Genomic DNA, 25,589 nt, shown 5'->3' on the forward strand with positions numbered 1-25,589 from the left:
TTGCCTAATGAGTCATCTTTATGAGGACATTTGGGATGTCCTGTGGAAGGCAGTTATGGTTGATTTTCACAGTATTAAACAGAGACTATTTCTCACCTAGAACCAAATTGATCATCATCTGTACCCTCTGCTGAGTGTAATGAGGTTTGAGTTCAGTAAGATTTTCAATCAAAAAGGACAAAGGACATTCACTTTAATGTATATTACAGAAACACAATAACACAAATTCAGTTAAAGCCACCAAAAATCACTAAACTTCTCAAAACAAGCTTTTTCCCTCTATGAAGCAGACTTTATAGCTATCAGCAGCTTGTAAACTGCAGCTCCCCATGAAATCAAAGAATCATTTCCTTCTACAGGCAGAATCCAAATATTAGACTAAGAAATCAGAAATCAGAACTAGACTAAGAAATCAGAATGCACATTCACTGAGAAGATGTAGCCGAGTGATGCAATTCCAGTGTTCCATGTCAGAATACCTTGACATTGACTTATTTATAAAAACAGGTGAAAAATATTATAAAACATTATTTTGGACAGGAAAAAAAAGAGAAAAAGATAAAAACCTCTGGGTAAGAGGACATATATTCTGGCTGAATACAAATGTATGTCTTGAGTGACTAAATCAGTTCTGACAATTTGCTCTGCCTGAATTCCCTTCCCTCGCACTTCAGGATCAGGTTTGTGCTGAATATTTCTGTTATAAGAGTTTGAACTTTTCTCAAGTGTATGAGCAGAAGGAACTAAATTCTCCACTAAATGTAAAGCTTTACATGATACATAGCTGAGGATTCAAAGAAAACACTGGCTCATTTTAAAAATAAAAAGTTGGCCTACGAACCCAAACACCGGGATATTTTAGTTGATTTCTCTCTGATCTGCAAAGCTAAGTTGGAATTCTGATGAGAATGGGTTTCTCTGCTGAGACATTCAAAGCTTCTTGTTTCTAGGAGGATGGAAGCAAAGTTGTTTAAAGGATTGCAGTACCTTTACCTGTGGCCTCTGCCATAAATGGTAGGTAAGGAAGAATACATATATATGAGGAGAAAAGAAAGAACAAGAAAGAAAAAGTTTACCACCAAGCAAAGTGAGTTTTATTATGTTTTATTATGTGTTTTGCTCAGGTCAATTTAGTAAATTGATTTCCTATTAACAGATGTACTGTGGCATTTTGATTTAACTTTCTTTTAAATACAAAATATAATTTTAGTAGCACTTCAAGTATAACTGAATGTGTATCCTACTTACTTTAAAATTGAGAAGAACTTGTGAAGTCTGATCCCAAATAGGCAATCTACAAAGATCACTGGAGGAGTACTGTCTCTTTCTTCCTAGACTTTTATCACATTGAATTGCCAGACCATGAGAAATAATATAAATCCTTTAAATAATCAACTATTCTACAAGTTTCTGTTTATTTTTAATTTAGAGTTATTATTCACTTCCTTTCATCATCTTCCACTGTTGGTTTTGCAGTTCGTGCTCTGGGATGACAAAATCAGTATGCATGATGTGGCTGAGTAAGGCATATGTCCATGCTTATAGTCTGCCTTGTATTTGAAGTAGAAGGTTCCTTTTCTTTAAAACTACAGATATAAAAAAATTCAGACTACTAGCAACAGCAAGTGTGATGAGTTGCACTCTTGATTCACTATTAAATATCAGTGAGCCATAGTTGGAAAAAAATCAATAATGACTGAAGTGTTCTTTAAGGTTAGCAGACCACAACTTATTTCTGACAGGATTTCTAGCAGATGTTATCAGAAAGAGAAGTGTCAGATCTCAAAAAAAATATAATTAGAGATTATTCTGTACAAAATTCATAGGTCTTTTGGCTTTTTAGTAAGGCAAAATTGTTGTCATTTTTTTCTAGCCTGCAAATAACCTCATGCATGGTTGAAGTCAATTATTAAAGAACACAAGAGATAACTCCATTCAGGTCACATGGGATGGTCTGTCACTGAAGCTGTTTAAAGAATTATTTTACAAGAAGATTAAAAAAATCCTCAAATTAATCAATGAATCAATTTAATATCAAGAACAATCTTTCTCTGGCTATGATGTGACTCCACTATTTTTCACATTTTTCAATGAAACATGCAGAAAAAAAAATCTGATTTAGAATTTAAATGATTTTTGCTATCAAAACATAACTCTTACAACAAACTGATAAAACTCTTTTAAACCTTCTTTTTCTCTGCCTCTGACAATATTCCAAGCCCTCTTTCCTTTCCAATAAATCCACAGCCGCTTCTTGACATTTAGTTCCATAAAAATTAGTGAGATCTGAGGGAAATAAGCCTTGCAGGACAGGGCCCCAGAGGTCACATCTCAGAATCACAGAATCTCAAGGGCTGGAAAGGACCTCAAAAGATCTAGTCCAACCTCACTGCCAGAGCAGGACCACCTAGAGTAGGTCACACAGGAACTCATCCAGATGGGTTTTAACTGTCTCCTGAAAAGGAGACCCATCTGTACCCTGTTCCAATGCTCCACCACCCTCACAGTGAAGAATAAAGTCATTCTACTGATACAGAAGCTTTTAACTATTTAGTTTTTAAAAGTAAGTAGTGAAAATATTCACTTTGGTCTGTTGAAAATCATCACATAACATGAGCTATGTAAATAACAGCCATTTAAGTGAAGAGCTGGGAAGTCTGCAAAGCTAATTCACTTACATGCAGGTTCTCTTATGATGTGTACAGCTACTTTCTATAACACACTGCCAGATGAAGGAAAGGGCATATACAACAGAAAGAATTTTTGGATTTATTAAAACCTGTTATAACCATCAAATATTACCATGCTGCATAAAACCATTCTAATGTTCATGTTAAAAATCCTCACACAGGCTGTCTCTCTCTTCCCTCTTCACATTTCTATACAGTGTTTCTGCAAAGAGACAATTATTTTACTATGTTGACTGTAAACCTTGATCCAGGAATACCATTCAGCATCTTCCAAAAGGAAAGTGTGAGAACGAGAGTTTCCCAAAACATCTGAAAGCTCCAGAATTGCTCTAACGTTCATATCCACCACTACATGACATCTACTGGGAAGCAGCTAAATGATTTTCTTATTTCCTTTACTTTCTGTTTGCCTCAAAACTGTTTTTCAAGTTTTAATTATTCAATTATCTTCTAAGTTTTTCTCTGTATAGTCTATTCCCCTATTTATGATTTTACAGTGGTCATAATATTCATATTATATAAGGGTTTAGTTTAACCCTATAAGTGTCAATGGAAAATATAGACATGGCCTCCACCTACCCTAGATGACCCTCTCTCTGTGTCTAGCTCACCAATTCTACAGCTACTAGCAAACACAATACATGACTAAGTGTTGTAAATCAAGTCATTTTGTTGAGATGAAACCCCTGACCCCTTCTGGTTTGTATGCTACTCTTCTTGAGCTTGGCCATGGTAAGACTATGTTTACTGTCTTTCAGTTTTATTTCAACAGACAAAATAAAACTATGAAACCTGTGCTTGAAAAATAACCCAATTTAGACATGACACGCTTTCTCTATCTTAAATGCCCCCAGCTTGGATCAGATGGGAAATGTTATTTTTGAGAATCTAGCAAAATGTATTTTATTTGTGCTACAAAGGTTAAGAATCAACAACAACAAGAATGAAAAAGGTTGGACCTGACTCCTTCATGTCATCATGCCAGCAGGAAGGTCAACATACCAAAAGCCTAGAGAAAATTAAGCAAGTAGATTTCAACTAGTAGAGTAGAAGGAAAAAAATCATACACAAAGCTGATGTAAAAGGTGCTGAAGGCATTACAACAATTACCTCTTGACTTTAGTTTGAGCCTAAATATCATTGTAAAGACAGGAAAATCATGGGATTGGTTTGTGTTTTGCTTGTTTTGGTTTTTAATAGACATGCATTTGCACATATGCAATTAAAAAGCAAGCATATGAAAGGTGCCTGATCCTGCTCAAATGCAAAGACGTAAATATAATCCCACAGAATACATACACTTAAACTTTAATGAAACCCTGCTGTGCTTATCATACTCTAGCAGAGATGCTGTAACTTTTTCCTGATTTTATAAAGACTGTGTCTTATTACAGTGCAAAAACACCCACCATGCAAGTGATGCATCTATAAAGGATTAGCATCTTGGGTTTCTAACTTTTCTAATTGAATCTTTAGAAAAATGTGTGTTTGTGCTGTATATTGAGCTTCAACTGTGTATTTCATACTTCTATGAGAAAAGCCTCCTCTGACTTTTCCATCTTCATAAACAATAATTTTCTGCAAAATACACAGGGATATTCCTGTGCTGAAGCTGTAAGTATGTGAAAATAATCAGAGCACACAATGCAATTGCTTTCCCAATAGAACTTATTGCTGAAGAAGTGCTGTAAAACAAATGGTTGCCATATAATAATAAACCCAAGTTACTTTCTGAACTGATTCACTCCAAAGGTATTTTAATGCAAGAATGGTTATAAAACACTATTAACATTCATATTTGTAAGGTCAAAGACTAAAACCAATGTAAATTTCAGCAGTCTTAACATCTTAAGTGATTTAAGATCCTTCATATGACAGTTTTCCAACTCCTTATTGAAACAATTTCCTTCCTTGAAATGACTACTCTGTGAAATATTTCCAGTTATGCTTAATAACATGTCTATTTTCAGATTGTTATAAAATATGTGGACTTAAGAGTAAGCAGAAACATTTTTATGTTATATGAAGGTATGTTAATACCATCTCTATGAACTTCACAGGGAGTTTTCTTTTCTGCTTTAAAAAAAATAAATCCTACTATTTTTATTTGCTGAATATCTTCATGAATCTGATTGTGAAATGGGACAGAATCCTAGAAGTATGGTTTAACCTGACTTCATTGTATGAATTAATACAACTTGGCAACAAATTCCAAGATAGATCAACACTCAATTTGTTACTCAAGAAATGGGGAATAGGGGAATATTGACCTCATATTTCCTACCTCCATCTCTTCTTGTACTTTGGAGAATAATCAAGTGCAATGATTACTGCAATGTGATTAGTGACAGTGAAACACAAGGGGGTCACTAGCATTCACGTGCCTGGAAGATCCTTTAAGGCTCTGTCTGTCTTAGAATTCTATTAAACTACAGTTCTGAAGTGGGTCCCAAGTTGGGTCTAGTTTCTATTATTTGATTTACAACATAGATCAATTTCTGAATTAAAAACTTGTGTTTTTCACATGAAACTTGATTAAGAGATGCTTTCCAGAAGTGTACTTCCCATACCTCAGCTGATGCTGGGAATCCAGACCACAGCAGGAAATTAAACTCTGTTCCTGCTTTAGCCCATGTCCACAAAAAGATGAGTTGAATAGAGTAAGTGCCCTGTGAAGAAGTCAAAGGTTTTCTTTCCTTTGCTGGCCTTAACGCTTGAATTGAACTGTGAAAATGAGTAGTGACAGTGGTTCATTTGTAGTCTCAATTAATTTTTATGGCAAGGGCCACGGGTCTCGCTTGATATAATCTGATGTAATTTATAAACAATTACATGTTACATCACAAACTAAATAACTTATGAATGCATTAAAGAAGGAAACTTACTCAAAACCAAGTAAATGAAGGAAACAAACACTCAAGCATTTCTTGGATTTATCTGCAATAATCCAGTGTGACAAAGCTGCACTACTACAAGAATTTCTGTATAGGTAGAAAATGGTATTGAAGTGCTAAGAATGAAATCAAGGCGTTCATACCTGATTTAATGAACAGTGACAGCGAAACTGTGTTGTATTTGAAAGCAAGCAAGAATATTCTACTTCTTCCTTAGCACCCCTCTAAAAACTTCCCTCTTGAACTTACCTGTAGTGCAGTTGTTGAACTCTATGTCATCAATTGCTGCTCCTCCTTCTAGGTCTCTGGTACGAATGCCTTCAAAGATAACTTCAAAATTCCTCAGCTTCCCCAAGTGTAACTCGACTCTGTTCCACTCATCACTGGGATTCCCTGATTCACTCCATATTTTCACAATCCCATCATCAGTCTGAAGTTTGAATAAAATACGTTTATTAAGATACATATAAGTATGCATTACCAAATACCAGTTTTTTGAAACAAACCAAACCAAAACAATAAAAACCCCAACAGCTAATCAGAGAGAAGACTGGGGAAAAAAACCCTTGAATATTTTCAAGAAATGGTAAACATATGATTTGCTAGGATAATAGAAGCAGCAAAACAAGATGATTACCATACAAATCACATAAACATCAATAGTAGATTGTACAGAAATTATATGTATAATTGGACTCCAGAATAGTACATTTTGGTAGAGTTGTATTTAACTTTTATGTAATACTGAGATTTGTTCTTTGTGTTTAGAATATATTACTGGATGTAAGATTAGATTACCATTTTAAAATTAGAGCATCAAGTAGAACCTTTTAAAAGTTATGTTGATGGTATTACAATGGTAATAACAAACTAATAAAGATCATTGTATGTTCAGTACAGTTCATCTGAAGGAAAAGTACTCTAACTTTCAAATAGGCTAATATATCTTAAAGCTTTTCTTTCAGCTTCCCATCACATCACCTAACTGGAAAGACAGCAAATAACAACAGGCTTCATTTTCTAACCCTAGTATTAGAATGCAGATGCACTAGTTTCAATTGTTGTCAATGGATTATACATATATATGATGACACCAAAAGTAAGTATTTGCAAAAGTTTTGTATATGTCCAAATATATTTTTCTTCACATCTGTGTGACTAACCATCCAAATTGTAAATATGATTTTGTTTTGCTAGTCTTTTCTTATCAAAATCCATTAGTTCTCCAGCTAGGGTTGATAAAACCACTGTGCAATGCATTAAACAGCTAAATGTAATGTGTAACAAGGGTCCTAAGAACGCAGTACACGGACAAGCAAAATCTAAGGAAAATAGAGACAACAGTAAAAATAGTCAGGGGAGCAAATTAATTACATTTCTTTATACATGATGAACCTGTCAGATCAGATTTATGTTAATAAGGTTGTCTTATTTATATTTATGATGAGAAAATGAATCTTGGTGCTTTAGATATTGTATTCTGAATAGGAAAGTAGAAATAAGCACATAAAAAAATATTAAATTAGTTTTTTCTGAACCAGGGAATTCACAAAATTTTTGATATGTTTTAGAAGGAGGTCCTCAGACCTACCAAAACAGACATATTGATGTGTGGCTTGCTAGTGATGTTCTGGGAAATCAGCATTAATTATAAAGGAGTTAGTTGAAAAGAGTGGTAACTTTGAGTTGTTAAATATGAAAGAAAACACAGGAAAGGGTCTCCATAACTGCAGGTAAAGTCATAGATATGCAGCTGAACAACTCTATTGCTGCACACGAATGATGTTGGACCAGTGCTGATGGCAGCCCTTTAAAAGTCACAAGACCGACCACACGAGGACCTAAAAAGGCAAATTTTGGCATTTCTTCCTCAGTTATATCTCATTGTTTTGGCAAATTTTGGCATGGTTTCTTTGCTGTACCTCATTGGTTTAAAGCCAGTGACATGGTCCATTAAAGATAAAATAATATAACAGAATCTCACTGTTGCTTTGCACCACTAATTCCACGATTTATAACAGTTAGTTGTTATTTTTCTCCATCCTAGTGAGACTCCTGACTGTATGTGCCATAATATCAGAGATCCATTCATTTAATAGAATCGGAATAAATCAAGTTGCAAGGGGCCCATGAGGGTCACTGAATGCAACACCCTGCTCCTCACAGGACTATATAAAAATAAACCATATAAACTAAGAGCGTTCTCCAGACACTCCTTGAACTCCCACAGGTCTGCTGGTGTGATATATCCATGGGCAGGCTGTTCCAGTGACCACCCACCCTCCAAGTGAAGAACTCCTTTCAGGCCTATAATCAATGCAACAAACGTTACATTTGGCTTTAGGGATTCCAACATGGAATACAAATACAAAACCCAGAAGAGAATCACTTTTTAACATTTGTCTTTGGAAACTGTTCTGTCTGTCCTTGAGAACCATTTGGAATGAGAATATTATTTATAAGAGATCAGTAATTTTACAAAGTAGAATGGTGTTGTGCATTAGTGATGAATTTAGGAGACCTCAAATAGATTGTATAATAATAATAAATGATAAGAGAATTCCTTTACTTTCATTCAAATTAGAAAAATCCAAAACTTGTATCTATCCAAAATTAAGACTCAAGTCTATAAAATGTTTACATGTGTTTAATTTTGGATGTATGTAAGTCAGTGGAGCTTCTTAAAACATAGAGAGATAAATATTGATATAAAATCTGGAGGTGTTAAATGTAGCACAGTCAACCGGAGTATAAGCCTCGTGTCTGCTGTCAACCTGATTTTGATGGATTTCACACTCTATTATATTAGATGACATTCTGTTCAGACTTATGTTAGGTTTATCACATTGATTTTTGAGTAAAGATTGTTGTGGGTAGCAAGTAATACTGATCACATATTTCTTTAGAAATATCCATATAAAAATGTTGTAGCAATCGATTGGTATGTGGTATCATTGCCACAGAGCATCAAATCTTTATGCAGTTACGGGAACAGGGGATTATATTGTTTTTACAGTGAAACACTGAAATACTTTTTGCTGGGAATATTTTTCAGATAGAAACTTTACAACAGAAATAGAAGTCTCCTTGTACTTTACAAATTCTTGAGTATGAGTACAGAAAACACAGAAGAGAGAGGTATTTCTTTTCCTGAGTTCAACAGGAGCAATTCCTGTATAACAGCAGCACTTCATAAAGCACAAAAGGCTATTTTTCACTTGCTCAGCTACAGTTCTACATAATAAATGAATAACAACCTCATCCCTTGCACAACTGTTCTAATCAGTAGTCAAAAAGTCCCTTCAGAACCACAAGCCCTTTACTTTGTCAGCACGAAAGAGCCAAGGAAGAGGTAGGAAAGGGATACAAGCAGGACTCCTGGCTCCCTTTGTCTCCTCAGGCCCAGACAGTGGGGTCCTCTGACAAATGAGTGTAAGCTATATTCTTCTTCTGGCTAAATACTTGGCATGAGAAGATCATTGTTTGTAAGCTTTGAAGATTCCATTTAATGACTTATTGTTTTGCTTTCTGCATTCTCCAACCATTTAATCTGTCTCGTGCTTTGGCATTTCTTTCATAACTTTGGAATGTGTTTGCTTCTAAAACAAACACAAATATGGCCTGAGGAGGGAAAAAAATCAAACTGTGTCTTGACCTGCCCATTGCATCCAGAAATCTTTTGATCTTATTTATTTTATATTTTCCCTATATATATATATATATCATATATATGTATTAATGTAAAAGAGAGATATGTAAAAGAGATATATGACAACCAGAAGAAAAGTTTCTCAGCATAGAGAAGACTAGAGGCTGCAGCATCACCTTTCTTTTTTTATGAGGCTATTTTTCTTCTGACACATACTGAGTGTCTAGAGTGCTCTTCAACCTAGGCTGGTGGCAAAAGGCCCAGTCTAACTCTACATTCCACAGACTGATAAAAGATGGTTAAGATCTATGGCTTTGACAAATATTATCAAAGGGTGGGTGTCAGAAGGATGGAGCCAGGCTGTTTCTCAGTGATGTCCAATGATAGGACAAGGGGCAACGGGTACGAGCTGGAACAGAAGAGGTTCCAAAGAAACTTAAGGAAGAATTTCTTCCCTGTTCAGCTGACAGGGCATTGGAACAGGCTGCCCAGATGAGCTGTTGAAACCTCTTCTCTGGAGACATTCCAAACCCACCTGGACCAGTTCCTATTTGATCTACTCTAGGTGGCCCTGCTTTGGTAGGGAGGTTGGACTAGATGATCTTTCGAGGTCCCTTCCAACCATAGAATGGAATAATAGAATGGTAGGGGTTAGAAGGGACCTTTAGGAATCATCTAGTCCATCTCCCAGACATTCCAACTCTTAAGATTCTTTGATCCTGTGATTCTCTAATGCCTATGTGTGTGTAGGTTGATTATACTGGCTGCTGGTCAGGGTAGAAATCCCATTTTCCAGTTACCCTTCAGGAGTCTAGCTGCATGTGGCCCTTTACCAAAAAAAACACAAAAAGATGAAGCCCTCTTCTGCATCATAAGCATAAGACGTAGACTCCACATATCCTCTTTGCTACATTCATATGTAATCCCAGGCTTTTTCTCACATCAACACTTGTATATCAAAGTCACATTATTATCTTCCTTGTATCTCATTACATTTGCCTTGACCTTCCTTCCAGATCAGATTTGTTCACCTCACACTGCCTTACATACCTAAAACCATGTCATCATCTCGTTTCTCATTTACATTTTCTCACTGCCTGCATTTCTACTCCAGCTAAACAGAGACAGAATTCTTGCATCACTTAATCCACTAGCCTATCATCCTCAGTCAAAAAGGGTACAAAATGAAAAAAGAGCACCCAGAAACTATGTGAAAGGAAAAATACCTTTCAAAAACAAAAGGCTAAATTGCAGTTCTGAAATATGAAATTATTATAACTTTTATCTAGTAAAAATATTCAAGTCTTTGAAAGAGGAGAGAAAGGAGGGTCCAACATAGAATACACAAGAAATACGTTTTTGTCCTAAAATCTTGATCAAAATCTATTTTTTAGAAAGTTGTCATATTTGAAAGCAAAATGCTGAAAATCACACATCACTGCTAACATATGTCAATCACCAGTGTTTTCCTGTTCAGACTAAAGTCTTACACTATCTCTTCAATATCTTTCTGTGGATGTCTCCCTCAATTGAGGGGAAAGGGGGCTAAAAGAATTTAATCTTTCTTCCTCATGGTTTCTTTTATGTCTTGTGAACAGCTCCATAATCTTCATAACACTCAGACTTGTGATTTTACCACTGCTAAAAGACTTCTAGGCTCTTGTGCAGTCTATAGTAATACTAAAGATCTCTTCCAACCCTATCATTCTGTGATTCTATGGTCCTGTACTTTATAATACCCTAAACGGAACCTGAGAAATCCTGAAAGCCCGGTGTACAGACAAATCAGGTAAGAAAATTTCATTCCTTCCCCAAAATATACATCAAGATCCCTAAGAACAGACTTGGAAAATGGTGATTTCATTTAAGGCTCAAAAATTGTCATTAATTGCATGTTACTGCCCTCTATGGGTTGAATGTAGTGGAAGGTCAAGCTGAGGTGATGGGCTGTCATTTAGGAAAACTTAACAATGAGAGGCATGTTTTTCTATTGAATTGTAGAAGTGAGTCTTAGTCTTCGACTGCCCTGTTATGCTGAATGATAAACACCCTCAGAAAGTATCAGAATTCCTTCTAAGACTACCATAACCTGTTTAGAACCCTAGATCTATATGCCAAGCCATAGTGGAAAATTCCTATTCATATTCAGAGGATTTTCTAGATACTTTCTGATAGTGTGAGGGGAATTATTACTTAATGAGTTCATTACATTGCAATTCAGAATCTTCTTCATGCTTATCTTCATCTGAAGAAAGATCTAAAGTGTTTATAACCTCCCTTCTGAGAACTTCAGGGGGAAAGTACATCTTACTGGAGTCAATATTCTCATTCATTTACCTGGGGATACCAAGAATAAAGGGGAGGGAGGGGGAAGGATTTATTTCTATCTTAGAATTCTTTTTAATTTGTGGCCAAGTTTAATATCTTTCCTACACAGAAGAGACTACCATTATTCTTAAGGCTACATTTCTAATACAGAATGATATTAGGAGCTAAATCCAAGGAATGCAAGAGAAGTATGTCATTTTCTGTTACAGTTGCACAGAAACTTCTTACCCATATGTTCTCTGTCAAAGAATATACTAAGTATTCCAGATACAGTTATAAAGGTTGCACTATAAGACAATCTGCCTTGTGATATCTGCAGTGAAAAAGCAATAAATCCCAGATTGTGTGCTTGATCTGTAACTCTCCTACTATTGGTGTTCTGAGCTGTGTTCATATTTCCCTGCTTCATTTGCATCTGATATTTATTTCAGCAGAGCCACAGGAAATGAAGCTGAGCTTAGCAAATGGAAGGAGGCAATAAAAACATGTGCTAAATATTCCAGGACTCTTCAAACCAAATATACTTGAGGGCTTTTTAATCAGAGACATAATATTTTGAAATAATTCATCAAAAAAAGCTGATTCTTTATTATTACTACCATAAAAAGAGTTTCAAGATTCAAAAAGCTTCTTTCTTCAAAAAGCTTTCAAGATATCAAAAAGCTTCTCTTTCTGCAAGATCCTTCAGACTTTTGAGAGAAGTCAAACTCTTTTAATGTACTTTTTTAAACTATTAAGAAAAAGCTATTCTCCTTTGCTTCCAGGTTCCTTTGAAAACACTATCTTCCTGGCAAGTTGTTACCATCTGTAAGTTTAAAAAGCAGGATATGTGTTATACAAAGCACACAAACATAGTACAGAAAGAGCATAATGTGACTTCAACTGTCACTGTTCATTTCTCTTGCTTTTGGTGCATGGAAGTCTCTCTTGGTTTACAAGTGCAGTGTACTTTTCAGGCTATTTCTTCTTGGTTTACAATCAAATGTATTTTCATAGTGTGCAGATGATGTTTAATAAACATTTTAATGAAGATTCTCTTTGCTTAATGTAGTAGTAGCATTAAAGTCTTTTGATGGTTAAGAAAGCAGTTTAAAGATGAAGTATCTCATGATAAGGTATGTTCCCATTCCTTCCATGGTTCCTCCTTTTAGTCAACAAGGAGCAGAGTGTAGTCCTGCACTTTTACACATATATCAAAGAAACAGGAGGTGGAAAGAAGAAAAATCCTCAGCTTTTCCTCATTTGCCCATATTTTAAAGACCTTTTCTATGACATTCTATTTCTCCATATCACAGAACAGTGAATATCTGACATTTCTAATATCATCTATCTACTTAATTAGATTGCATTGCTTGAGAGCGAGTGCTATTTTCAGAAGGTTCTGGGTAGTTCCATACAGATTTGGGGTGTTGTTCAGCATTGCAGTACACACAATCATTGTATATTTTTAAAGATCTTAATTCCTAGGATTAAGTCTTTGAAACTTAGTTTGAAAAAAAAAAAAACAAAACAAGACAACATATTGAAATGCAGTAAAACTTAAGACAAATGCTGTGGAGCAGAATCCCTTGTCTTGAAAGAAAAAGATGTGATTATTGGATCTTTTCCACCTAAAGTTATTTTCAAAGCACAAAATAGATTGTCTCATTTTTCAGTTCTCACTGATTTTCTTTTAAAACTTAACTTCCTGACAAGATACTGCTTGACTTTTTGAAACCAGTAAATTAACCTTACAGCGTTTGACCTTGTTTTTCATTTAAGCAAATAATTATTTAAAAGAGTGAAAAAATGAACTGAAGTCAAGATTTTTTTCACCTAAGGTTTGAATTTTGAGTTCACTTTCTCTTTCCTCTTTCCCTTCCCCTCCCCAGTTTTTTTCTTCTTGTTTTCTATCCTCTCTCCTTTTTCATTATGACATGGAGAAAAATGAAAGTAGACAATAAGGTCATGGAGATGTGAGTTATGAATGAGCATGTGTGTCCTCTGGCACACTGTCAATCACCAGGCAGCGGATAACAATTCAATACAAACAGTTCAGCAGCACTTTATAACAGGACAAGTTACAATAACTCACCTCAGGTTTGACAGACTCCTTTATTTCAGAGGAAGACACATACTGTGTATGTTAAGTGTAAGGTTAGTGAGTGTATGCAAGCAAACCAAATAAAACATTTGTACATGTTGTTAATGATGTAGGAAAATCTGTGTGCAGCAGTAGCTATTTACTACTCAGCCCTTAGCTACTGTTAGAGAAAATCCACAGAGACTTGCAGTTACGACTATCGTTACATACAGAAAATTAATGCTAATTATCTGAATGTTGAAGCTCTGTATTAAACATATAATTCCAAAATTTTCAAGTCCAGCTATTCTAGCTGTGAGAGAGATAAATAATTTTAAATTAGGAATAGATTTTAAACTCAACATAGACACTTTCCATCACTAAACTGTGGGGTGCTGAGGGATGCATGCTACAGGATTCTGAAATATTCAGCCAACAGAAGTAGCAAAAGAAAGGAGAAAAAATAGTAACAACAACAAAGCAGTTGACAGAACTGCAACAATATACAGAGTAATGGTCCCAAAAGACAAAAAAATGTTAGAGATGAGTATGCAACAGGGGAGTTTTACTTTGGGGATATGCTGCTGAAAGTGATACGTTTACTCAAGTTCCAGTAACTTCAATGAAGATTCATAATTCTCAGCCCTGAAGATAATACATAAAAAATAGTTTTCTCTCTAGTTTATCAAAGTTATGTATTTTCAGGCACCAGAAATACTATTTAGTACATCTCTCCTTTCTGTAAAAACACTGGAAATATCAAACTGATGAAATGGCACCTTTAGGAAATTCTTTTGATCCAGGTAAGATGTATACTGACTAAGGACATTAGTATGCATAAAAAATTTGCTTCACTTTTAAGGATAACTTAAAAAATTACTTAATTGCATTTTCACAGTGCATTATAGCAAGAAGGAAAGCAGCAAGATGAAACACTGATATTTCAGCCTTCAAGCCTTTTATTAGACAGTCTGTATGTATTAGTCGCAGCAGGTTTTCATAATAAGAGTTAATGACAAAGCCCATCCATCCGTCCCTTTCATTTCCTCCTTTGTGCAAAGCATTAAGATGATTTTCACTCTCTGAAATATGTTTTCCCCAATTTTCATTTGCAAAATTAACATCATTGTAAGAAAGAAATATTCATTTCAGCCAGGAACATGCATTCAAGTAAACAAATTCCATAAATAAACCTATAGTAGTAATGAATTTCCATTTTAAAATGCACCAAATTCTGGAATCTCTCTGTGAATTCCTTCTGAGCATAAAAAGGCATTAATAGCTCACCCTGTCATGAGTGCCAGCATTTGCAATATTTCTAGGAACTAAATGGTAACACACTTGGTTCTTAATTGCTGCAAGTGCCAAGCTGAGGAAAGGCAGTTTCACAAACACTTCAATACAATGTGACTGGCAATTCATCTGGAGATAGTATATTTATTGTTTTAAGTAGGTAGGCATTTCAAGGGATGACAATTATGTTGCTTATTAGGAAAGATGAAGTTATACTTTAAAAACTCCTATTTTGGAACAGAAATTTGTACTGGGAAGGTAAGAATAATTTGTTGATTTTCTTTGAATTAATCTATGAGCATCACCTTCTTAAAACTTTGACAACTGCAACAACTATTAAACCTACTAGATAACATTATACCCAGCTTTTATTTATAAACAAGTAAACTCTTCTGTTTCTTGGCATCTTTCTACATTCCCATGATACTTTTTCTATTAACTATACTTTAGTTTGCTTAGTCACTTAAAATATATCTTCATTCTGTATCTTATCCTTACCAATTAGCACAGAGAAATAAAAGAGGATTCATTAGGTAGCTTGTACTACTTCATCCTGTCTTCATTTCCTAGCTCTCTCAGTGCTCTTTTTTCCTCAAATATAAAAAGTTTTCTTAATTTCCTATCATAATCCACTGTTTTTTATTTTGGGTTTTATGTAGCCTAAGGGATACTATTGTGATTGCTTGGATTTCTTTTCTTTTTACTTCAATTCTACTGCTAAGACTGAGTAACAATGAACGTCAAAGCCACTCTACAAGACCATTAGCATTTCCAGTAACTTAGTTCCATTTTGTCTCATACCTTGTAACATCTTTGTTTTAATCACATTTTACAGATTTATTCACACTGTTCCTATCTTAGAGTTGAAGCAACTGTAATTCCCTGGAAAACCAAAGCTTGGAAGATATCACAGACAGATATACGACTATATCTAGACTATACGACTAGATAATATTAGATCATAGAATAATAGAATGGTAGGGATTGGAAGCAACCTTTAGAGATCATCTAGTCCAACCCCCCTGCAGAAGCAGATCCACCTAGATCAGGTTGCATAGGAACATGTCCAGGTGGGTCTTGATTAGATAAGCAGAGAGGGGGAGGAGAAACTCTCTTGACCTGCTAATCCCAGCCCTTCTAATATACCCCAGGATGCCATTGGCCTTCTTGGCCACAAGGTCACATTGCTGGCTCATGCTCATCCTGCTGCCCATGAAGACCCCCAGATCCCTTTCCCCTACACTACTCTCTAAGAGTTCAAAAACCAGACTGGATCACACACGGGATCGGGAGGCAAAACGAGGAGTGGATCACACATGGGATCAAGAGCCAAAACCCAACTGGAGAACGAAAAGATCTAGAGCTTCTTTAGTACCAACTGCTGCATCCAAGATCATTCCTTACTATTTACCTGTGATGTCATGACTTGTTCAACTGCAAAGGACAAAGATGTGCTTGAAAGTAGAGTAGCTTACTCTAGTTAACTACATGGAACAATATACTGCTTGAATGTCATTATGGATAGACCGAAGCTATACTGATGGCACTGAGGGTCAGAAGCACTTTTCTATTCATAATATCACAGTGTTTACAGAATCAATTCCACAAGGTGGGAATCAGTCTGTGTGAAGGCCCTCTCAGCTCTTCAAAGTGTGAAGATTTGTTCATGAAGAATTAAAGCACTATCATTACAGATGCCTTGAAAAATGAAAGCCCTAAGGCAAAGCTGATACATCTGAACAAAACATCTGTAATCTTTCATAGATTTTGTCTGTTTTAATCAATATTTCCATTTGGCAATTCGCTATAAAACTGAATATAAGGAGTGGGAAAACATATCTTTATAGGGATTCTGTTGAGAGGGGAAAAAAAGGGAAAATAAGTACACTTATCTGCTTTAAACTAAACACTTTTTAAATAAAAACGTAAGTTTTTTTAAGGGCAGTACAATACCATGAGACTAGTAACTCTGAAGACTAGAGATAGTAATTCTCAATTCTTGTACAATGAGACTAAAATTTTCAACATTCTACTAAATAGTTCATCTGTCACATCTTCAAATTGACAGGTCTGCAGGACAAGGATTGACATAAATATTCCCTACTAAGCATCAAAGAGTATCTTATGCTTTTTCAGATGTTTAAGAGAGTGATTACTGTCAGTCAGGTGTCATTCTTAGTTTGATGTAGCGGGATATAAGTGTACTCCTTTCTTCGTGACATTTACAACCTATTTCTATTCTATTAGAATATTTATTTCAATTGATTGTAGCTTTTGGGTTTGTTGAAGCACAGAACAGGTCTTCTGTGTATCATCTGTTATATTAGATGAACTGGACAAGCTCAAGCGAATCAAAACATTAAAGCTGAAAAAAATAGTGAGTTGTTTATGTAGTCTAAGTTTGATTAAGTATTTTTAAGATTGACTGAATTGATCCTGAGTAAAGACATATCTTTAAGAGAAATGATTATGTCCTGTCACTGTAATATCTGATGGATACAACTATTTATTTCTTACAGAATGCCAAGGACTCAGAAATCTGATTTAAATTTTTAATTTGTATTGATGAAATACGTTCTCTACAATTTGAGGACTCTCAGATCTAACAAATCTTATTAGATGAAATACTACAGGGAGACTCCCTCTCTTTCCCTACTTCTCTCTCCAGTGGTGACCACCTTTTAAGCTCAAGGACATACAGGTTCATAAACATATACATAGTATGGTCTCTCTTCAGTGGTCACCACCTTTTACACTCAAAAGGTGTATACACAGTATGGTAGGGATGTAGAAGAACATACAATCATAGAATGGTAGGGGTTGGAAGGGACTTTTAGAGATTATCTAGTCCAAACATTCTGCAGAAGCAGGTCCACCTAGATCAGGTCGCACAGGAACATGTCCAGGCGGATCTTGAAGACCTCCAAGGAAGGAGACTCCACACCCTCCCTGGGCAGCCTGTGCCAGGGCTCCCTCACCTCAACACTGAAATAGTTTTTTCTTATGTTTAAACTGATCTTTTTGTGTTCCAGCTTCATCCCATTTCCCCTTGTCCTGTTACTAGCTACTATAGAAAAAAGGGATGCCCCAACCTCCTGCCATCCACCATTTAGATATTGGTAAATCTTAATAAGACCTCCCCTCAATCTCCTCTTTTCCAGCCACAGTTCCCACAGCCTTTCCTCATAAGGAAGATAGTCTGCAAACAGATTAATGAAATCTTGGTGTTTGCACTGCCAGCACAGTTAGGAAATATTAACATAAGTACCTAAAAATATTTACTGAAATATCCACAATATTTTTAATACTTGTTGAATGTTACTATGTACAGTTACAGGTCTACAGGAAGCTATATAGAAAGCAATAGACAACTTTCCTCTTAAAGACGCTTACTTTAGAATTAGATAAATCATACTGTAGACTCCCTTTGACAGAGGGAACAGAATCTCACCATTAACAAAGAGAGACTAGGATGACACCTGCAGTGGCTGCACTGGAGGCATCTATGACTTTAAGTAACAGGAAACTCACTCACATTGGGACAAATTACAATTTAAACAGGAGGTCCTGCAATCTTAACATATTTCTTAGAAAATGAATCTACATGCTGGAGAAAGAGCCAAGATCTCTTTTTAGGATGTCTTTCCTGTGGTAACATAGAAATAATTCGCCTACATAAAGACAAAATGAGAGGTGTGAAAACAAGCATGAGAGTAAGTATCAGCACACTTCAAATATGGAAAAGAGAATTACTAATAATTTTCAGTCGGTCAAACAACTACAAATAAAACAAAGGTAGAACAAAAAATGCAGTGGTACCTTTTTCTCTTCCAATACTTTGTTTTTTTAACAAAAAACCCTGAGTTATCTTTCCATTTCTTCCCACTGTGGCATCTGTAACATAGTCTACTTCTGGTTTGTACTTTCAGTAGTTCTGATAAACTCAATGCCCCATTTCTACTTCTTTAGCTTTTCTCTGGATGTTGCAGACAGTGTGGAAGTTCCATCTGCATTTTCTAAATGGATTTATTCCCTACAGCCAATAAGCACAGAGCTAATTATCAGGAGAATATAAATATTTTTATGTGAACTAGGGAAACATTGCAACATTAAAAAAAGGCAAATCAAAAGAAAAATGCAACCACTGAGTGACAAAACAACCAAAAATAAGAAGACCCCAAGGGTTTTATGGAAGAACATATCTTCCCCATCCCTCCTACGACAGAAATTCAGTTTGATCCCATCTATATAGAAAGGAGTTTTTCAACGAAATCTAAGAAGTTTCTATAGCAATGACATCCTATATGTTCCACTAAGATTTGTAGCCTTTAGACTGACATACTCAGAACATATTTGCTGGATAGTATGTTTTAAGGTATTCTAGTATCACTTACCATGGTGCACCCTCTTTTGTCTCATTACACAACCTCCTATACTTTTCTAATACAACCACATCTTCTCCAGATATTATTTGCAAGGCTTCTGCTTCACACAGTAAAATGTTCAAGTTGATTATATTGACTCTTTAAGATTAGTCTTTTCAAGGCAGCTGGTTTCTTTAGAATGGCCTTACTGCATCACTACTGACAAGAGATTTCAAACTTTATCTGAAGACACATTTCATTTCTCTGTACAATAATTTCTGGTACCACTTGGAAGGAGGAAACTGCAACTTGCATAGAGATTAGATTCCAGATGTACTGACTTAGACTATGCTATTAAGGCAAAGTTTAAGGTTAAAAATGTGCAACTATTGAGTCAGAGGATGATTTTTGTTAGTTATTCATTCCTTTCCATAGATCACATACTCCTAAAACAGTTAGACTGGAACATAAAAGTACTCTCATTCATTTTAGTAACACCTGAAGAACACAGCTGGTATATAAAGCATCAAAGGGATGGAAATCCACTTAAATAATTTTGAGACTTAATAAACTTTTTTATAACATACTCCCTCTAAACTCCCATTGAACATAATTCTGAACTGAATCACATTGTCAAAATGCTGAGAATAATGTTGTGCATAGTGGAATCCTTCAAATTTAATGAGTACTTCCATGTCATAAATAACAAGAATCTTCTTCTGTTCGCTGGTCAATGAAATGAATTAGATGGTTCATGTATCAAAATTTAAATATTGCCTCTTCTGGATCACATTGGAAACTCTTATTTAAAGAACCTCCTTTCTGATACAGGTCAGACTAGAAAAGAGTAAGATACTGAGCTGTGCTATTCAGTAAAAGGAGGGAAAGACAACAGTGAGGGGGAGACCCAACATATCTAAATACAGGCTGCAGATTTTCATTGAATAAACGGCAGATTAGCTTTATCATATCAACAAGACTTTTTGGTCACTTAAATGAGACAGTATAAGTGTTCAGAAAACAAGTCTAAACAAATTATTTGAAAACTGAAACGTGCTTCATGTTTGTGCCTTAATTATATTGATTCAAATATATATTGAGTGGCTAGTCCATTTCACAGTAATTTCAAGCAACAAAAGAGAGTTTTCAGTAAACTGAGAAGTTACCTATATAAAATGAATGGTGTTGTACAACTGCATTAGCCTAATTTTCTACTGTGGTTTTATACAAACTTTCCACAACAGATGTTTCTTCTTACATTTAACGAGAAGAACAATTGACATCCAAAAACTGTTTGTAATCAGTAATCATAAAATGGTTCCGGTGGTATCAAACTTTCCTCTATTATTACAGTGGGAAACATGTGGTGACATTTCATGCTTTATACAAAAGAGATGATTTTGCAGAGAAATAAAAAGTTATTTGCACTCTTTTGTTCTCTACAATTTTAATTGTTTTCCTGTTAATATGAGTGTTAGAATTAAAACTAGTTTAAAGTATTTCGCTATATTTTTCTTCAATGACTGCTTTCCAACAGACAAAATTTCCACTAAATTGTTCTGTCATGTTTTTCACACATATGATTTTGACAGTTAAGCAAAAATTCCTGATCTCATAGTTTTCCTTTATTATGAAAATCTGGAAAGCATCCACGTGATTTTTTGATAGACACAGTCTCAAGGATGTTTTTTCTTTTTGGTAGGTTGCAGGTGTTTTTGGTGTCCTCACTCTCTTTAGAAAACAAGACTCTAATTCTTCTAAGAAAATCCTTGTATTTTGGCCACACTTAGTTATTCCTGGTCTACTTTAAAGTTAAAGATTAAATAATTCTCCTAATATGTTCATTCAATAAGACTCACAATAAAGGTAAATATTTTTTGTTTGCATTAGCCTTTGAAAACTTTCCATGTTGTCTAAAACTCCCAGAGGCAAAGGAAAATTAGTACTGCATATAGATTAAGGGCTTCAACTAATCTGTTATGGAGAAGGTTAGAAAAGTAAGTTTTAGTGTTCATTTTCTTCTTTCAGGGGTCCTCCTGAAGGTAAAATCAAATATACTGTGCAGATCAGACAATTACACCCACATGTGCGAAGCACTTGATGTAAACTGTCTTTAATTCCTGATTGAAGTAGCACTGTGGTGTCATAGAATCATAGAATGGTAGTCCTCTCACATTACTTCACTAAATCAAACAGAAAAATCACTTTAGCATGGTGTATTCTGTCTTAAGAGTAGTATTAAAATTCCTTATATGAACTGTTTGAGTCTTGCTGATATGGCCTGGTAAAACTGCAGGAACAAATTGCAAAAGAATGAGGCAAGGTGGAGTGTTGAGGGGAGATGTACAACCTGTCAAAAGGCCTGTCAGAAGATTTTGAGTCTCAAAACGTTCATAACAAAGCCCTATGAATGGAATATGGGGTTTTCATGAGTCTACAAGCAATTCATCTCTGAACTGCAATGACCCTCTCATAGGCAAGCAACACAAAGTTGCCAGGTTATGGAAAGGTTTGTTACCACAGCAAGTCAGATTGTGGGAAGAAACTGAAGTGTTTAGAACTTCCCATTGCATTGACACTATTAGTCTCTGCTGCAAATTATAACTGCTCTCTAGCACCATGTTGGATGCCAGAACACATAACGGTAAGATGATTCTATTTGAAGCAGCCTTTCATCTTTCATTTAATTCACCATTACATAATGCAGTGGGCTCAATCTACAAATAAATACACACATAGTTTATTCTAGTCATAAATAACAGGCACTAAAAATAGCTAGTCTGACTCTTGAATGAAATGAATTGTAATCAGGTACTTCCATCTTTGTGAAATATATTCCAATGAATGTTTATATCTTTTTTGGGGTTTTTTTTTTTCTGCTGAAGTGAATCCCATGGATTCAAAGCTGAGGATCATAAACTGAAGAAAAGAAAATCTGGAAGCATCAAAATTAGACTCTTCATGTTAAGATGTCTCATTGATTCATTCAAATAATTTTAAACACACTACAGCTTGGTTCTACAAGCCTGGGAAAGATCAGACTACCAGAAACTAGAACACCTCCAAGACATTCAAAATGAACTGTGAATTAAAACTAAAACTTAAATTGGAGGAAGATACAGCTGGAAACAAATTACTGTTCTACAATGAGCACTAGTGCTACAGCAGTGCTTGAAGAAGCTTTGCTACTATAACATCAGTTTACTCTGTGGTTGACAAAAAATATGATTTTCTCAGTGTAAGATCAAGAGGCCTTGAGGTGTAAAATGAGATGAGAAAGGAAAAAGGTAAAAAAAAGATCTTCCATCTTTTCTGGAGGTTAAATGTAACTCCTAGAAATGTTCAGTTTATTTTTTTTTTCAAGTGAAGTTGTTGACGAGGAAAATTAATATGGTCTTGGGATCAATGCTATATACAGTCTCTGGAGCAATGCTATCTAATCAATTCTATATGCTTTCTAAAATATATCAGCAGATACCAAGCTATATATTGAATTATTTATTCTTTTTTTTTAAAGAAAGATATGTTAATTAAATTTGTAAGTTTATCTATTTAGAAGAAGAAAAGAACTAATGAGAATGTTAGAAGTTGAAGGATACACCTTTATCATTTAGACAAAGTCTTTTTGTCTACCTAAAAATATATCTGATTCACAGATTTTATATAAAAAAGACCTGATTTTTATGTCTGTTGCTTCAGTAAAATCATTAAACAGCACCTTTATGATCCTTAAAGAACTCTACCCAGAGACACGTTTAAATCAGAACATTCACCGTTCAATGTCTGAGCTGAAAAGTTTGAAAAGAGCAAAAGAAGACTGACCTGCAAAGACCTCAGAATTGCTTCAAAGACTCATATGTTAAAAAACAGCAATGTAGCCACCATCACCCTGTGAGATTATGGGCTGACAAATCAATACAGTAAATCACTTCCAGAGATCTCTGATTTGAAGAATGAGTTTGATGAAACAACACTGTAGAATTGTGCAGTGTGAAGGAGACAGAAAGTGCATTTTTCATCTATGTCACATTTTACAATATGATGCCAGGCTGGGATAGAAAATAAGGTTGTGGTATTAGCCCTGAGAGGAAGTGCTTGAGACACCAGGTATAATGTTACAGGATATTGTTGCTTCAATATTTTGGTATGCATACTGCTGTCTAAATCTGTCAGTCTGATCAGTTTTCTAACCAGGCACTGCCCTGCCTGATGGAGAGGTGTTATTAGTCACACTAATTCTTTGCTACATATCTTCATCTCCTAAAGCAGAAAAACGGCAAGTTCTCAAATAATTTAAACAAAAAAAAGCTTAATTAACATAAGAACAACTTATATGTATTTCTATAAACATGATGATTTTAAATTTTAAATCCTCTGATGAACCTCTTGTCTTCATGAGCAAGATTCCAAAATACAAAGGTGATTCTTTAATCCTTCTTCAAAATATAGGGGGTTTTTGCCTTCAAACCACATCCAAAACTATTATTCCAGCTCACCAACTCTTTGGAATGTGGGCTTACATCTGGTTGCAGTATAAGACTATTATACATTTAATTATATATTTCTGGTAGATTACAGTTAAGACGATTGAAATAACTTCCCAATGTACTCATCTGAGAAAATAAAACACACTTAATGGTGTTTGCTCTTATCTACAATTCCACATATTTGTTTATCCCTTCTGCATAGACTGGTTTTAAGACATGATGCTTCCACTGAAAAATTAGTAATTTCTATTTAATCATTGTCTTGGTCTCAATTTACTTGGAAATGTCATGGGGTCAAAATCAGACCTATAACAACTCTGTTTGAAACAATGCTTAGAAAGCGGAAAGTGCTGTTTCAAATTCTGCATTCATTTCAGGAAATGTAAATACAAAACTATCTTGCTCTGAGAAGCAAAGCTGTCAGGAAAGCCAATCTTTCTTTATTGACAAGTAATACCGTATTTTACAGTATTCCCACTGATTTTCTTTATAGCTCCTGGTACTAAGGTATTACTCCCTTGCTGTCACTTATTAAATTAGGTATTTCATTGACTCTAATACAAATTTTAATAACAGTTCGCAGGTGAACAATGGGAGTAAAGAGTTTAAAATCTTGTCCCTTTTGAAAGCTACAGATACCTATTAAATAAAGGCCATTATCCCTGTGCTGCTATCTGGAAACAAATTCTCTTGAATATTTATTTTTCTGGATTTAATAAAGAAAACTATTTGAACTAAAGAAAATATTAGGATTGAAATAAAAAATAAATGTAAGCTACTGAACATATAGCTAATATATGTTCATATGGCTATTTCACCCATATACAAATATTAGAAAACTATTTCTACATTAGATTTTCAGAATTTTTCTAAAAGGTTTATTATATCTTAAGAGAGCAAGTGAAAAATCTACACACTTTCCACATTGTTTGGAGCATGCTCTAAAGTTCAGTCAACTCTTAAGCAAAACATTGAAGGAAATGGTAGAAAATTTAGTTTCTTCCTCTAGCTTCATGGTGGTCAGATAATGAACTTTGAGGATAGCTGAACTGAATGAAATTTATAACTTCTACTTTAATGTGAGGAGTTGATTGTTCTTCATGCAATCAGTGAGAAGGATCAATGTGGAAATACACAGTCTATTTTAAACTGTGAAGTAGAATAAGCTGTTTCCTCAGACTTTATTCTTGAGTGACTTTCCTTAGGAGTGGGGTCAATGATATCGATTTGTGAAAATTTCATTTTAAACTACTCGATCCTAGAAATACAAATGTCCAGAAGATGTCAACCAGCATCTGCAACTTCTCTGCTGTAGATTTTCCTGTCAACACTTTAGGATAGTAGGCTACTCCATGAAAAATAACCAAGGAAAACCCACCATAAGTCATTTATATCTGAACTGTGGCACCTGCTAAGCTATACATTTCTACAGTACTGGTCCCATCCTCTCTACCTTAGGCTGGCTAAAACCAATAACAATATCAAGGGAACAATTGTGATGGCTTTGAGCTTTTGCTGAGAAGCATCAGCAATCAAGTGACAAGATCTGTGTGGCATCAGCCCTGAGCAACTGCAGGGTTCTGGCTGCTGATTGCGGCTGCCTGTTGCCCAGGCCAGGTTACTCTGTCACTGCGAAGCCCTACTTTGCTTGGCATGAGCAGACCAGGACTTCTTGTCATCAAGAATATCATGATGTCTTTTCTCATTTTTAATTGGATGGAATTAGTTCAATTCCTGAGTAAAGTGCACTGGAACTTTCTACTTATACCCTGTGTATATTGTCCTGGTGGCAGGTTTCACCTTCCTTATACATCTGCATATT

General features: G+C 35.2%; 1 protein-coding gene across 1 annotated transcript in view; it reads right to left on the reverse strand.

Annotated features, from left to right (window-relative positions):
• Window positions 1-25,589, reverse strand: part of MALRD1 (MAM and LDL receptor class A domain containing 1) — a 222,189-nt gene that overhangs the window by 71,154 nt on the left and 125,446 nt on the right. Inside the window, exon 28 of the mRNA XM_061997419.1 lies at window positions 5,834-6,014. Coding sequence (XP_061853403.1) covers window positions 5,834-6,014 — 181 coding nt within the window. The remainder of the gene's footprint in view (window positions 1-5,833; window positions 6,015-25,589) is intronic.

Source organism: Colius striatus, chromosome 5 (genome assembly GCF_028858725.1).
Source record: "Colius striatus isolate bColStr4 chromosome 5, bColStr4.1.hap1, whole genome shotgun sequence".
NCBI lineage: Eukaryota > Metazoa > Chordata > Aves > Coliiformes > Coliidae > Colius > Colius striatus.